Source organism: Dama dama, chromosome 3 (genome assembly GCF_033118175.1).
Source record: "Dama dama isolate Ldn47 chromosome 3, ASM3311817v1, whole genome shotgun sequence".
NCBI lineage: Eukaryota > Metazoa > Chordata > Mammalia > Artiodactyla > Cervidae > Dama > Dama dama.
Window position 1 is genome coordinate 43,262,598 of NC_083683.1, and position 14,891 is coordinate 43,277,488.

Consider the following 14,891-nt stretch of genomic DNA (forward strand, 5'->3'; position numbering starts at 1 on the left):
CCCCACCACCCCCAAGACTCCCCCACCCCGGGGTGTGTCACTTCCTCCTCTGCAGCCTCCCAGATCAGTACACAAAGGCTGCTGCTACTGCCGGAGGAAGGGCTGCTCCGCACGCAAGTACGCACCTGTGAGTACCAGGGCACCAGCCCTTCTGCCTCCTCTCGCTACCCAGCCAGGCCCCACCTGGTCCCAGCCTCCTGGGAAGAAGGCTGTGGCCTGAAGACACCCAGGGTTCAGCTGAGTCTTGAGAAGGGCTCTGAAATCTCTGCATTCCCAAGATTTCCTGTTCCTTTCCCCTCATCCAGTTTCACAAACCCTCCCTCCCCTCACCCATCTCTCCTGGGTTGGTTTCCCGAGTGGGACTGGAGACAGGAAAAGGAGGTAGGGGATGTATGAGCGCCATCATTTGTGTGTCAAGGACTATGTGTCAAGGACTAATACAAGGTAAGTTTCCCCCCATATTACTCCCCAGCTGCCGCGCCTGCTGCCTAATGCCTTGTGCTCCCCTCAGGCCTCCTCCCCTTGGGCAGATCCCACACTCCCTAGACACAGTGACTCAGTGGCTCAGTTCTGTCTCCTTGTGATGCTGAGTGGGCAGCAGAGGTTCCTCCTGACTTGGGAGTTCTGGATGGGTGGGGAAGATGCTCTCTTTCTCAGTGACTGAGGGGGCAATAGGGTATAGGAGTCAGGATTAAGTTCGGGAAAATGGACAACCCAGACGGAGCGAAGGGAAGATCAAAGAAGACCCCAAGGAAAGAGAAAGGGGATGAGGGAGAGCCCGTGGGGACTGGTGCAGAGAAGGTGAAACTTTCCATGAAGATGGGGCCTGGGCTGGAGGGGAGGAAAGCAGCGCACAAAGTGAGAGGCCTGGTCGGCGTCAGTTCCTGCCTCTGTTCAAGTTCGCTGGGGACCCTGGGCACGTCACTCACCACTTCTGGGATTCAGGTTTCCATCTGCAAAAAGACGGGGTTGAAATGGATTTTTCCATTCTATGTTTAGGATCAGAGGGGGAACGGAAGTAAAATGAAGAACTATAAAGAAGTGGAGAAGAGAAAAGCAGACTAGAGGTGTAATCAGATTTCTGAATAGGAAGGGGAGAGAGAAAGGGAAAGACAGATTAAGATACAATTGGTGGCAAGTCCTGCATCCCAAGGAGGGGAGAAGGGGGTTGGGGGGACATGTCCAGGGCCCCATTTAGGGGAGATGAGCAACTCCTGGGGAACCAGTGTGGCCCAGAGCCCCACCTGTGAGAGATGAGTCAAAACTTGTGCTGTAGCATCCCCAGCCTGGGCAACCACAGGCGAGCCGAGCCAGCAAGTCTGAGGTTAAACGGAGGATGAGCCCTGGGCTGGTCTCTCTCCCAGAGGGTGGAGGCTCTGTTAAATATATATCTACTACGCCTGAGGTCACAGGTGGTGGGGAGCAGGACGGGGGCAGTCAGCGGCTTGACACCCCACCCCTTCCCCACACCCCATGTCGAATGTCTGGTACTGAGTCTCAGCCCAGGCTGAGAAGGATGTTGATGCTTCCTGAAGGAGTGAGCCGGCATTTCAAATGATGGTTGTGTGAACTGTTGCAGCCCTTCAGGAGGTCATGTCAGTTATGTCTGCACTGCTCACCAGGATTACAAATGATTCCTATTTATTAACCCTAAAAATCCTCTTCCAGGGTTTATCCTATTAATACAACATGCACACCTGTGAAATGATAAATCCAAGAATTTTCACTGCAGTATTGTTTATAATAGTGAACAATTAGAAACAACATAAATTCTCATCACAAAGACTAAATACAACATGACATATCCATGCAATGGAAATCTATACAGAACAAGGGAATTCTTTATTTCTTGGGTAGTGGGAACTCCAAGAAAAGTAGTGAAACTGAGGAAGATGCAAAACTGGGTGCAAAGTATTCTAGCATTTGTGGAATTCTATCATTTGATTCTATCACTTGAAGACTATATGTATGTTCATGTTAGTTTGTATATACACTAAAAATCTCTTGAAAGATGACAAGCAACAAAAAATACTAATAAATGATGGTTATTTGCTTGGTGTAAGTGTGGAAACTGAGGTGGACTGGGAATAGGAGAGGGACATTTCTCACGATCTTAACTTTTTTATTTTTAACATTGTGTTAAAATACACATCAAATCGATCATTTAACCCATTTTAAGTGTATAATTTAAAAAAAAGTGTATAATTCAGTGGCATTAGGTACATTCACAATGTTGTGTAACCATCACTGTTATCTAGTTCCAGAACTTTCTCTTCACTCCAAAAGGAAACTGTCCATTAAGCAGTCATTTCTCATCCTCCTCTCCTCCCCAACCGTCAGCAGTCACTAAGCTACTTTCTGTCTCTATGGAGCTGTCTAGTTGGGCTAGTTCATATAAATGGAGGTGTATAATGTGTGCTTGTCCGTGACTAGTTTTGTTCATTGAACATCATGTTTTCAAGGTTCATCCATGTTGTAGCATGTATTAATGCTTCATTCTTTTTTATGGCCAAATAATATTTTGTTGTATGGATATGCCATATTTTATCCATTCATCAGGTGGGCATTTCTGGTGGGTTTTTCTGCCTTTCAGCTATGGTAAATGGTACTGCGATGAAGAGTCCCGCACAAGTCTGTGTTTGCTTAAATATCTGTTTTCAGTTCTTTTAGGGATATCCTTAGGGGTAGAATTGCCAAGTGCCAGGGTGATTCTGTGCTTTAACTTCATGAAGAATCACCAAACTGTTTTCCACAGTTGCTGTACCATTTTACATTCCTACCAGCAATGTGTGAAGGTTCCATTTTCTCTGCATCCTCATCTACACTTATTTTCTATGTTTTTTTTTTAAACTCTAGCCATCTTAGTGGGTGTGAAGTGGTATCTCACTGTGGTTTTGATTTGCATTTCCCTGAAGGCTAATCATGTTGAGCATTCTTTAATCTGTTGTTCGTCACTTATCAATCTTCTTTAAAGAAACATCTAAGTTCCTTGCTTATTTTAAAAGTAGGTTGTTTTTCTCTTTGTTGTTGGGGTGTAAGAGTTCTTTACATATTCTGGATACTTGACAGATACATGGGGGAGGGTTGTAAAAAAAAAAAAAAGCACAAAAGTTTAAAATTCTGAAGTTCAGTTTATCTATCTCCTTCTTTTGTTGCTTGCGCTTTTGATGTCATAGCTAAGAATCCATTGTCAAGTCCAAAAATTTGAAGATTTACCCCTATATTTTTTCCTAGGCATTTATAGTTTATGAACTTATACTTAGGTCTTTGGTCTATTTCCAGTTAATTTTTGTGTATGTTGTGAGGTAGAAGTCCAACTTTATTCTTTTAAATGTGGATATTCAGTCATTCTAGCACCTTTTGATGAAGACTTCTTTCTGTATTGAATGGTTTGGCATCTTTGTTGAAAATCAATTGGCCATAAAGGGATGGACTTGTATATTTCTTTCTTTTATTTATTTAATGCTTTTGGCTGTGCTGGGTCTTCATTGCTTTGCAAGGGGTCTCTCTAGTTGCTTCAAGCAGGGGCTACTCTGTTGTAGTGCATGGACTTATTGCGGTGGCTTCTCTTGTTGCGGGCACAGGCTTTAGTTGCATGGGCCTCAGGAGTTGCAGCACACTGGCTTGGTGGTTGCAGCTTGTGGGCTCTAGAGCTCAAGCACAATAGTTGTGGTACATGGGCTTAGTTGTCCCACGGCATGTGGAATCTTCCTGGATCATGGATCGAACTTGTGTCCCCAGCCAAATTCTTAACCAGTGGATCACCAGGCAAGTCTAGATTTGTATATTTCTGAACTCTCAATTCTATTCCATTGATCTCTTTGCCTGTCCTTATGCCAATACTATGGGCTTCTCAGGTGGATCAGTGGGTAAAGAATATGCCTGCAGTGCAGGAGATACAGGAGACGTGGGTTTGATCCTGTGTTGGGAAGATCCCCTGGAGAAGGGCATGACAACACACTCCAGTATTCTCGCCTAGAGTGTCCCATGGACAGAGGAGCCTGGCGGGCTATAGTCCATAGGGTCACAAAGAGTTGGACGCTACTGAGCACCCATGCACGCATGCCAATACCACACTGTCTTGATTACAGCAGCTTTGTAGTAAGTTCTGAAAGTGAGAAATGTGAGTCTTCCAATTTTGTTCTTCTTTTTCAAGAATGTTTTGGCTATTCATGCAATGCTATATGAACGTTAGCATCAGCTTTTGCATTTCTATAAAAATGGCCATTGGGATTAACTTTTTGATTTCTGAAACATGATATTGAATTGCCTATTCAAATTTTAATTAGTAAGTTTCTGTTTTGTTTCGGCAGTGCTAGGTTTTCATTGCATTGCGCAGGCTCTTTGTTGAGGCAAGTAGGCAAGTAGGTGTTTCTCTACTTGCGATGCACAGGGGCTTCTCTAGTTGCAGCGTGTGGGTTTAGTGACCCTGTGGCATGTGGGATCTTAGTTCTCCAATCAGGGATCAAACTTGCATCCCCTGCATTGGAAGGCAGATTCTTAACCACTGGACCACCAGGGAAGTCCCAATTAATAAGTTTTTAAAATTCTCAAATTTGCCTGGTCTTCCCTACAGGTCATTCCAGGAATTACCCTGACTTCAAGCTCTTTCTCCAAAAACCTAGATCCCTTTTGTGCAATGTACAGTAAAGAGAAAAATTTACCAACTCTGGCCTTCCTTTCTTAATTATCTCAGACTTTTTTTTTTTTTTTTAATTTCAGACTTTTAGACAGCTCTTCTTAAGGTCTAATAGTGATTCTCTTGCTGTCATGTTGGTCAATTACAGCTGATTTCCCTGCCTTTTTCACATACTCCCTCATCTGCTCCAGCATTCTTTCCTGTCATTCCTAATCCCTGACTTCCCACCCCCCTCCCCTTATTTAGAGCCCCTGGCCCTCTTCCTTTAGAATCCAGGGTTATGAAAGCTACAAGGACTGTCAGATTATTTTTTTTTCAGCTCACTTACTTTAGGTTGTGGAAACTAAGGCTCAGAGAGAAAGTCTGACTTGACACCAGCCAGTGAGTGACTGAGACTGGACCAGACCTGGTCCATTTCCTCTGTTTTGTTCTCTTTCCACTATAGCTTGGAATTGGTGAATAGATCTGTGTGCAGACCTTTGTGTATCCATGTCCCCCTCCAGACTCTGGCTTAGGCCATTTTGCCCACTCTGGCCTCATAGTCTGCACACAGGAGGGACAGGTCTTTTCCAAGGCTCCTACCCCAGCCTGGGACTTGCCCTTTCCTGCCATTTTGAAGAAACTGCTGGATCCACAGGGGGAAGTGAAACTATGGGGGGAGATAAAGAGTCGGGGTAGAGTTTTGAGAGGAACAACCACAGGCTAAGTTTAGAGGACCAAGAGTTTGGGGGCCCTTCCTGAGGACCCACGTGACCCCCTTTATATCCTATTACAGACCATGGTGGCTTTGTCAGTGGTCCTTGTTTTCCTGCTGGCCCTGAGCAGAGGTGAAAGTGAGTTGGACGCCAAGAGCTCATCCCCACAGGAGGCCACAGTGTGGAGGGATCCCAATCTGTCCCTGCCAGGGTCCTGCCAGCCAGCTCCCTCCTGCCAAAAGTGCATCCTCTCACACCCGAGCTGTGCATGGTGCAAGCAACTGGTAAAGATGGGCCTGTGGCCTCTGAACCGTGTCTCTGTGTGTGTGTGTGTGTGTGCAACCTGGATATACAAGTATGATTGTGTGGGCACATGTGTGACTTTCTGGGTACACTCTGTAGTCCTGTATATGACTGAGTTTGTGCACATATGACTTCTGTCTCTGATTGTATGTGTGTGGGCACACACATGTATGCAAGACTCCTCTGCATATATGTTTGTCTGCATCTGTGTATCTGTGTATATATGGAGAAGACTTGTGACCTTAAACTTGGAGGAAGCATGTTTTTGCTGAACTCTTGTTTGTGTATAGTGAGAGGGATCTTTTGTGGGTATACCCATGAAAACGTGTATTTGTCAACTTGGGGCTGTCAAAATACCATAGACTGGGGGGCTTAAGTGACAGGAATTTATTTCACAAATTGATTGAGGATGTGAAATTCCAGATCAAGGTGGTAGCTGATTCAGTTCCTAGTGAGACCTCTCTTCCTGGCTTGCCAATGGGCTGCAGACAAGCGCTCTGGTGTTTCTTCTTATAGGGATCTAATCAATAGATCATGAGGGCTCTACTTGCATGACCTCATCTAACCTTAATTTATCCTCTAAGGCCCCAACTCCACATACTATCATGTTGGGGGTCAGTCCACTGCAGAAAGTGTGTGATTGGGTTTCTGGATGTGGGTTGGGGGTGAAGGTATGTTCCTGGGTATGCAGCAGGGTAGGCTGGGAGGGTAGGCTGGAAGGAGCTGGAAGCTGTGGGCTTTGGGGCAAAGGCTTGAGCTACCTAAGTGGCAAGAAGGATGGCGGGGGTGGGGGTGGGGTTGGCGTGGAGAGGGTGTCTCCCTGGCTGGTCAAACAAAGCTGTTCTTTGTTCAGGCCTTAGAGAGACAGGGCTCTGGTGCAGCAGAGCCCAAGGGGTGCCTGAGCTGGGGGGATGGGGCAGAACTGTCTCACAGGAAATGGGGAGTTAGATGAGATAAGAAATGCGGGCACACTGAAGGGAAGACAGAGCTCCAGGGCTGAGTGGGTCCAGGAGAAAGGCACGGAGTGAATCTGGGAGGCCTGGAAGGGGAAGACAGAGTCAGCGGGAGGCAGAGAGCAGAGGTGCCAGGCCAGAGGAGCCAGGCAGGGACTCTAGGGCCAGCTGGGTATGTGTCAGTCTCCTCCAGTCCCCAGAACAGAGTCTGGCACCTGGGCCAGCTGAGAAGCTGCTCTAACCATTTCCTTCCCCTGTAGCTCCCCAGGCAGTCCTGGGGTACCAGACACACTGGGGGAAGGGGGTATCCTCTTCTGTCCCTATCGTTTCCCTTCCCAGGAACTGTCTTAATCTGACCCCCTTCCCATTTCGGCCTGAGTTTGCAGGGGAGGTTGGACTAGGAGAACAGGTTCTTCGTTTTTTAATGGTAGTGAGGTCCCTAAGATCTCAGCAGGAACTCTGCCCTGCTGGGGGAGGTGAGAGGTAGGTATCTGGCGGAAAGGGGGATAAGGGTAGGAGAAGGGGGATGCTGCAGGAAGTGGGCTCTGGACAAGGAAGAAAGTTCGAGGTTGAGGGTAGCTGTGGAAGGAAGGGAGGGGCGGGGATTGGGGGTGGGTGCGGGGCTCAGGGAGTTGCCACACACGGGAGGGCGTGGAAGTGGCCAGGATGGCAGGGTGGTTCTGGGAGCCGGGCTGAGGGTTTCGGGGGGTCAGGGATCCCCACGCACCTCCCCTTGCCGCGCAGAACTTCACGGCGTCCGGGGAGGCGGAGGCGCGGCGCTGTGCTCGGCGAGAAGAGCTGCTGGCCCGGGGCTGCCTCCCGGAGGAACTGGAGGAGCCCCGCGGCCGGCAGGAGGTGCTGCAGGACGACCCGCTCAGCCAGGGCACCCGCGGCGAGGGGGCCACCCAGCTGGCGCCGCAGCGGGTCCGGGTCACACTGCGGCCGGGTGAGTTAGGGGGTGGTGGGCAGTCAGGCCGGGGGCTGGGATTCCACCGCACCCGCTGACCTCCCCACCAACTCCACCCGCAGGGGAGCCCCAGCAGCTCCCGGTCCGCTTCCTTCGAGCGGAGGGATACCCCGTGGACCTGTACTACCTTATGGACCTGAGCTACTCCATGAAGGACGACCTGGAGCGCGTGCGACAGCTCGGGCATGCGCTGCTGGTGCGGTTGCAGGAGGTCACCCACTCCGTGCGCATCGGTAAGCCCCGCGGAGCCCTGCCCGCCCCTGCCTGCCCTCTGCCTCTAACCAGCCGCACCCCAGCCTCTGCCAATGTCTAGGACACACAAGGGCCTCACCTGCCCTCTCCTGTCCACACACTCCCCCCCCCCGCCCCTCCAAGAAAGTAATCGGGAAGATTCCCTGGAGAAGGGATAGGCTACCCACGCCAGTATTCCTGGGCTTCCCTGGTGGCTCAGACAAAAAGAATCCGCCTGTAATGAGGAAGACCTGGGTTCGATCCCTGGGTTGGGAAGATCCCCTGGAGGAGGGCATGGCTACCCACTTATTATTCTTGCCTGGAGAATCCCTTGGACAGAGGAGCCTGGCAGCCTCCAGTCTACAGGGTCGCAGAGTCGGACACCACTGAGTGACTAAACATAGGACAAGAAAGTAAAGGGAGGGTTTATTTAAGTGAAAGTATGCTCTCAAGGGGAGAGAGAGCAGGCAGACTCAGGTGAGAGGCTGCCCTGAGTTCTCTGTTGTTGTTTTTTCCCTGCAAGCCGATTACCTGGGGCGTAGAAATGAAGGGGCAGAACACTTGTGCCCTCTCCTGGTTCTAACAGACCTGGCCAGGCCACGGGTTCCTGATATCTATCCCTAGAGACATCTTCTAGGTCAGAGCTAGGGGAGGTTTAAGAGTCAGTCCTGTAGGGCCCCTCGTTTTACTGGAAGGGTAACTGAGGCCCCGAATCTGGGGAGACTGTGTTCAGACAGCTCCCAGGGTCAGATGTGCCCTAGATGTACCCCCTGGACACTCCCCTGATGCCACGTCTCCTGGCCAAGGTATAAATGCACCATCCCTGGTACACCTTCTGCTCTCATCCCTTCTGTTCACCATCCCCTGCTTCATCTTCTGCTGCTGCTACTACGCTGCACACTCGAGCCTTCTTTACCCTCAGCAAACCCCTGCCTGCCACCACCATGTTCTCCTCTTCATATCCTTCCCCCACTTCCCTTTGTCCCTGCTGGGTCCTGGGTCCCTGGCCCTTTAGGAGCACCCTCTCCCAGTAGCTCCTCTGGTGTTGGTGGTATAGTGTTGAGCATAGCTGCCTTCCAGTAGCTCCTCTGTGACTGTCCCCCACCCCCAGTTTTTGGGGACTCTCCTCCTGAGTTCTCAGCAGTGGCCCCCCCATCCAGTGACATCTGGCACTACCTTCATGATTCCTCCCAGGCTTTGGCTCCTTCGTGGACAAAACGGTGCTGCCCTTCGTGAGCACAGTGCCCTCCAAGCTTCGCCACCCCTGCCCCTCCCGGCTGGAGAGCTGCCAGTCACCCTTCAGTTTTCACCATGTGCTGTCCCTCACTGGGGATGCAGAGGCCTTCGAGCGGGAGGTGGGACGCCAGAACGTGTCTGGCAACCTGGACTTGCCCGAAGGTGGCTTTGATGCCATTCTGCAGGCTGCCCTCTGCCAGGTGAGGGGGTGGGGAGGGTCTTTGAGTTGAATGAGCTGGTTGGAGCCAAGATGGGCATCTACAGTTAGTCAGCGCATAATTTTAGGGGGTGCCCTTTGTATTATAGTCCATATAGTTTGCACATTTATTTTGACAATTTCCTGGTGGACTGGAGTGAAATGTCTAGAGGAAGAGGCATACTTTTCTAATTTACAAGGCCTCCACTAGCAGCAACTCTATTTGGGGAGAAACAAGGAGCTGGAGACAGGGGGATGGACAAACTGAATCAGGATGAGGCCGGCCAAATCCTTGGCTAGTAGAGCTGGTGGGGGTAGCTCAAGGGCCCTCCATGCTCAGGTGCACAGCCTACCACCCACCCCACTTCAGGAGCAGATTGGCTGGAGAAATGTGTCCCGCCTGCTGGTGTTCACATCAGATGACACATTCCACACAGCTGGGGACGGCAAGCTGGGCGGCATCTTCATGCCCAGCGACGGGCACTGCCACTTGGACAGCAATGGCCTCTACAGTCGTAGCCCAGAGTTTGTGAGTCGCCGCCCTTTCCCGCCCTCCCCGTGGGAGCCACATCTCTTCTCCTCCCAGGACCTCTCCCTGTGGCCTCACTGTCCCTATGGTGACCACCCTGCCATCTTCCCCAGCAGTTCCTCCTCTCCGTGTCCCTCCATGCCTCAGACAAACCCAAGTCACTCCACTCCCCAGCCCCTCCCTTCCTTCTCTCTGGTGGAACCCTGGATTTGCTGGGCACCTTGCATTCCGTGAGGGGGGCCTGGGGTACTCACCTTGTCTCCACTCCTTGCTCCAGGACTACCCCTCCGTGGGTCAAGTAGCCCAGGCCCTCTCTGCGGCAAACATCCAGCCCATCTTTGCTGTCACCAGCGCCACACTGCCTGTCTACCGGGTGAGAGCTATGTGAATGCCAAACCCTCCCATGCCCAGCCTTTCTCAGCTCCCTCAAAGGCCCATCTTCCTCTCCCGATATGCCCTCCTTCCAGACTCCCCCCACCCCCCACCGCAAGCTTATTTCCTGAGAGTTGTGACCCACCATTTCCCTCAACTCCCCCCATTGCAGGAGCTGAGTAAGCTGATTCCCAAGTCTGCAGTGGGGGAGCTGAGTGAGGACTCCAGCAATGTGGTGCAGCTCATCATGGATGCTTATAATGTGAGGGGCTGGGGGGGGCACTGGGGAAAGTGGAAAGGGACCCCCAGGTAGGATGACAGAACTAAGAGGACAATCACCTGTTGGAATCACACCCCACAGCTCCTGCCTACGGTCTGTATGTGGCTGTCATTAACAGTTCATTCACTCAGTCTTGCACTCATTCATAAATCTTAAGTGCCTGATTTGTGCAGGGCATGAAGCACTGCTCTGGGCAAGAAAGGGAATTAATATTGATTTTTATTTCATGCCAAGCACCATCCCAAGTACACACTGTTTGCTGTCTCATTTACTCCACTAAAACCCCGCCCTGCTTGGAAATTATTATTCTAGTTTTATCCATGGGGATACAGACGCAGGGAGGAGGCTAAGTGACTTGCCCAAGGTCACACAGATAACAGATGCAAGGGCTGGCACTTGTCCCCCGGCCAGTCTATACATAAAGAATGTGATATCTGGAGATTGCCTTCACTATAAGTTTATCAATAATTCAGAGATATTCTTCACAGGAACCATAGAATTTTACAGGTAGACCATAAAAATTCATGTTTCTTGGGCTTAGGTCTTATCTCTGCGACTTGACTGTAGGCTTCTTGATAACAGAGACTGTGTTCTAAACCCATGGTGAGAAAATGTGAAACAATATCAAATTTCCGAGGACAAACTTAACTGCAAGAATCTGCTCTTGAGACCTTGTGTGCTCACAGATTACATGTCCAGACATGAGGTTTGAAAAACATAGCTACTGCATGTTTACAGCGCTGGCTAGCCTGAGCCCCACCAGGTCTTTGCTGCAGCGGCAATGAAATGCCATGTTAGAGACCTCTGGACCCTGTGTTCTCGCTCAAGGCTATCCCAGGTCCTTCCTGCAGAGGCTCCTCCTGACTGGGCAGAACGGAAGGAGCCCCCAGGTGGGCTGAGGGTGGGGTTCTGGCAGGATGTGGAACAGCTGAAGAAGGCGTGAGGTGTAACTGGCCTTCACATGGTCACTGTCTCTCGCTCTTTCCCCAGAGCCTGTCATCCACTGTGACCCTTGAACACGAACACTCTCTTCTCCCTCCGGGGGTCCACATCTCTTACGAATCTCAGTGTGGGGATTCTGAGAAGAGACAGGGTGAAGCTGGCGACCGGGGCCAGTGCAACGACGTCCGAACCAACCAGATGGTGAGAAGGAAGGGTATGGGGGTGGGAGGGGGAAATTGAGCAGGCAGGAGGGGATGGGGGGACAGGCCTGGGAAACAATGTGAAAAGCCTGGGGTAGCCCTCCACCCGTCGTTTCTGAGACACTTTAATGAGCAGCTTCCTCAAATGTGTTTCTAGGAGATGGGTGTTAGCATGACCCTGTCCCTTCATTCGCTAAGTAGGGTTCTCGATGACCAATGGGTTTGGGGTGTGTGTATGTGCACAGGAGTGTGTACGTACCCAGGGTCTTAGTATGATTTCCGCCTGTCCTGTCCTCAGGTGAATTTTTTGGTTACCTTCCAAGCTACCCGCTGCCTCCCAGAGCCTCATCTGCTGAGGTTCCGAGCCCGTGGCTTCTCCGAGGAGCTGACTGTGGAGCTGCACACGCTGTGTGGCTGTAACTGCAGTGACGCCCAGCTCCAGGCTCCTCACTGCAGTGATGGCCAGGGGCACCTCCAGTGTGGGGTGTGCAGGTGAGGGCCTACTTCCCTGCACCCGTAGGGCTCCCCCGTACTCATCTCACCTTGTCTTCCACCCTTCCACCGGCGACTCTGTCTCTAGCTTTCTTTTTCGTAGACCTCCCAAGACTCCATCCTGATTTTCACCTCCTGAAGCTTCTTCCCTCCGCTGGAACTGCCCCTGCTCTTCTACTTCTCGGTACTCCATAATAGTCCATACACCTCTCAGCTGCTGCTCTCTCCAGCTATCTTGAGATCTTAGGTTTAGGGGGTTTGGGGAAAGGCAGGTCAAGACATGGTCAAATTCTCTGATCGCCCCTTTCCCTCTCCCCCCTCCCCCTCCCAGCTGTGTCCCCGGTCGCCTAGGTCGACTCTGTGAGTGTTCAGAGGCTGAGCTATCCTCCCCGGATCTGGAGTCTGGGTGCCGGGCCCCCAATGGCACAGGGCCCCTGTGCAGCGGGAGGGGACAGTGCCAGTGTGGACGCTGCACCTGCAGCGGACAGAGCTCTGGACGTCTGTGCGAGTGTGATGATGCCAGCTGTGAGCGACACGAGGGCATCCTCTGTGGAGGTACCTGGAGACTTGGGGAGAAGGGTGGGGTCAGAGTGGCCCTCCAAGGGCACTGAGGCTCTGGGAACTTCTTGATACTAAGGGCAGGAATCAGGCTGTGATGGAGGGGTTGGAGGTTGTCTGACACCCTCGAAAGGGCAATGGATGCACGGGAGCAGATCAGCTCTAGGCAGCCCATGATGGCATGGGGTGCCAGTGGCTGTGGGGAGTGTGGTTGTCACCTATGTGTGGCCCTACCTCAGGCTTTGGCCGTTGCCAATGTGGAGTGTGTCACTGTCACGCCAACCGCACGGGCAGAGCATGTGAATGCAGTGGCGACACGGACAACTGTGTCAGTCCTGACGGAGGGCTCTGCAATGGGCACGGACACTGCAAATGCAACCGCTGCCAGTGCGATGACGGCTACTATGGCGCCCTCTGTGATCAATGCTCAGGCTGCAAGACACCATGTGAGACACACAGGTGAGCCCTCGGGCCTTGCACCTTGGGAACAGGGCTCACTGGGCCCCTCCTGCCCACCTGCTCTTTCTGTGGGTCATCTGGGTGACAACTGTCCAGCTGGTAACTTACTGGTACCCACTGGACAGGGACTGCGCAGAGTGCAAAGCCTTTGGGACTGGTCCCCTGGCTACGAACTGCAGCACAGCGTGTGCCCACGCCAACATGACTCTGGTTTTGACCCCTACCCTGGATGACAGCTGGTGCAAAGAGAGGACCCAGGACAACCAGCTCTTTTTCTTTCTGGCAGAGGATGAAGCTGGAGGCAGAGTTGTGCTCACAGTGAGCCCTCCAGAGAGTAAGTGGATAGGGATACTGTGGACATGCCACATGAAGCCCTGCAAGTTTAATGGGTAGGGGGCCAGAACTCTTGAGGTGAAGACGCCAGGCAATCCGGCTGGGGACTGCAGCAGAGCTGTGAACCAAGGAGTGTGCAGATGCTGGATCAAGTGGACCTGGCTAAGGCCCTGAGTGCTGGGATAACCCTGATCCTGTGGAAGTTCCCTTTGCTTTCAATGACAGGCAGGACTAGGGAGGCTGGATGGGGCTGGACACATTGTGGGTGACGGGTGATCAATTTCCAGGCCCTGGCCCCCAGAAGTCCATTGTTTCTTCCCCATAGAGGGAGCAGACCACACCCAAATAATTGTGCTGGGCTGTGTGGGGGGCATCGTGGCAGTGGGACTGGGATTGGTCCTTGCTTATCGGCTCTCAGTGGAGATCTATGACCGCCGAGAATTCCATCGTTTTGAAAAGGAGCGGCAGCATCTCAACTGGAAGCAGGTGACAAGGCTGCCTCCTCCCCTACTGGGTGGATTTACAGGGGTTTTGCTTTCTGCTTCTCCATCCCCAGATCTACCCCATTCCTTCCACACAACCCCCACCCCAGGCCTGTGCCTCCTCTGCAGGCTTACCCTGGTTCCTCTGCTCATTTCCATCAGTTCCTGGGGTTCCTGCTCAAGTTCTAAACTGGCCTCTTAGACTTAGATAAAAGAGGAGTCCTGGGACTTTTCCACATCACTGGCAACTTCTTTCTGCAGGACCACAATCCTCTCTACCAAAGTGCCATCACGACCACTGTCAACCCCCGCTTTCAAGAGGCAGACAGCCCCCTTCTCTGAAGTGGGGAGAGAAAATCACTGCAGAGCTCTCCTTTGGGACAGAAGGAGTTGAGGCGTGGGCCAGGCTACAGCTTGGCAGGGGGCTGATGCACTGCTGAGCAGAACCCCATACTTCATTCTCAGAGCGACACTGAAGGTCTGCCTACTGCTGAAACCTTGCTTCCCTACCTCACAAGGAGTGGGGGCTATCCCACCCAGGTATACAATAAAGTCTTACCTGAGAGCACACCTGTCAGTTTTTTACCCCAGGCGAGCCTGGGCCTCGCATACATTCCTCCTCCTACCACCTGAGGGCAGGGTGGGGGAGAGTTTCTCAAACTTAACTGTGCACAAGAGATGACATGGGCTGTGATATGGGCTGTGTGGGGAGCAGCAGCAGCACTGGGCTGGGTGCGCCAGTGAATCCTCACGTGAAGCTGACAAAGGAGCGCTGCAGACCACACCTGGAGAAACACTGCCTTGGCTGGTGTCTAGCCTCGTTCTGTCCTGCTACATGTATTTTCTTTCCTTATTCAGAACTGACAGCCTGTTTTTACTTCTCCTTGTTGTTCCTCTGCGGAAGGGGAGCTCACAGGGTGCTGGAAGTTGTGGGGTGGTTGGTTACATTTGGTGGGGAAAAAAGAAAACTACTTTGGCCCCAGTGAGAAAACTTCTCCCAAGGATATTCTTCCCAAAGAGGAGA

General features: G+C 51.7%; 1 protein-coding gene across 3 annotated transcripts; it reads left to right on the forward strand.

Annotated features, from left to right (window-relative positions):
* The first annotated feature begins 19 nt into the window (after positions 1-19).
* ITGB7 (integrin subunit beta 7) lies at positions 20-14,435 on the forward strand. Of its 3 annotated transcripts, none has more exons than XM_061127065.1 (15): positions 20-127; positions 5,415-5,618; positions 7,335-7,536; positions 7,620-7,790; positions 8,983-9,224; positions 9,591-9,749; positions 10,027-10,122; positions 10,294-10,383; positions 11,392-11,544; positions 11,842-12,035; positions 12,367-12,590; positions 12,833-13,052; positions 13,178-13,386; positions 13,711-13,871; positions 14,129-14,435. In XM_061127065.1, exons 2-15 carry the CDS (start codon positions 5,418-5,420, stop codon positions 14,207-14,209), a joined length of 2,403 nt encoding a protein of 800 aa, XP_060983048.1. In that variant the 5' UTR covers positions 20-127; positions 5,415-5,417; the 3' UTR covers positions 14,210-14,435. The 3 variants fall into 3 exon arrangements, with proteins under 3 accessions (XP_060983048.1, XP_060983057.1, XP_060983039.1); XM_061127056.1 differs by lacking the exon at positions 20-127 and adding an exon at positions 153-444; XM_061127074.1 differs by lacking the exon at positions 5,415-5,618 and having other exon boundaries at positions 110-127.
* Positions 14,436-14,891: the final 456 nt, after the last annotated feature.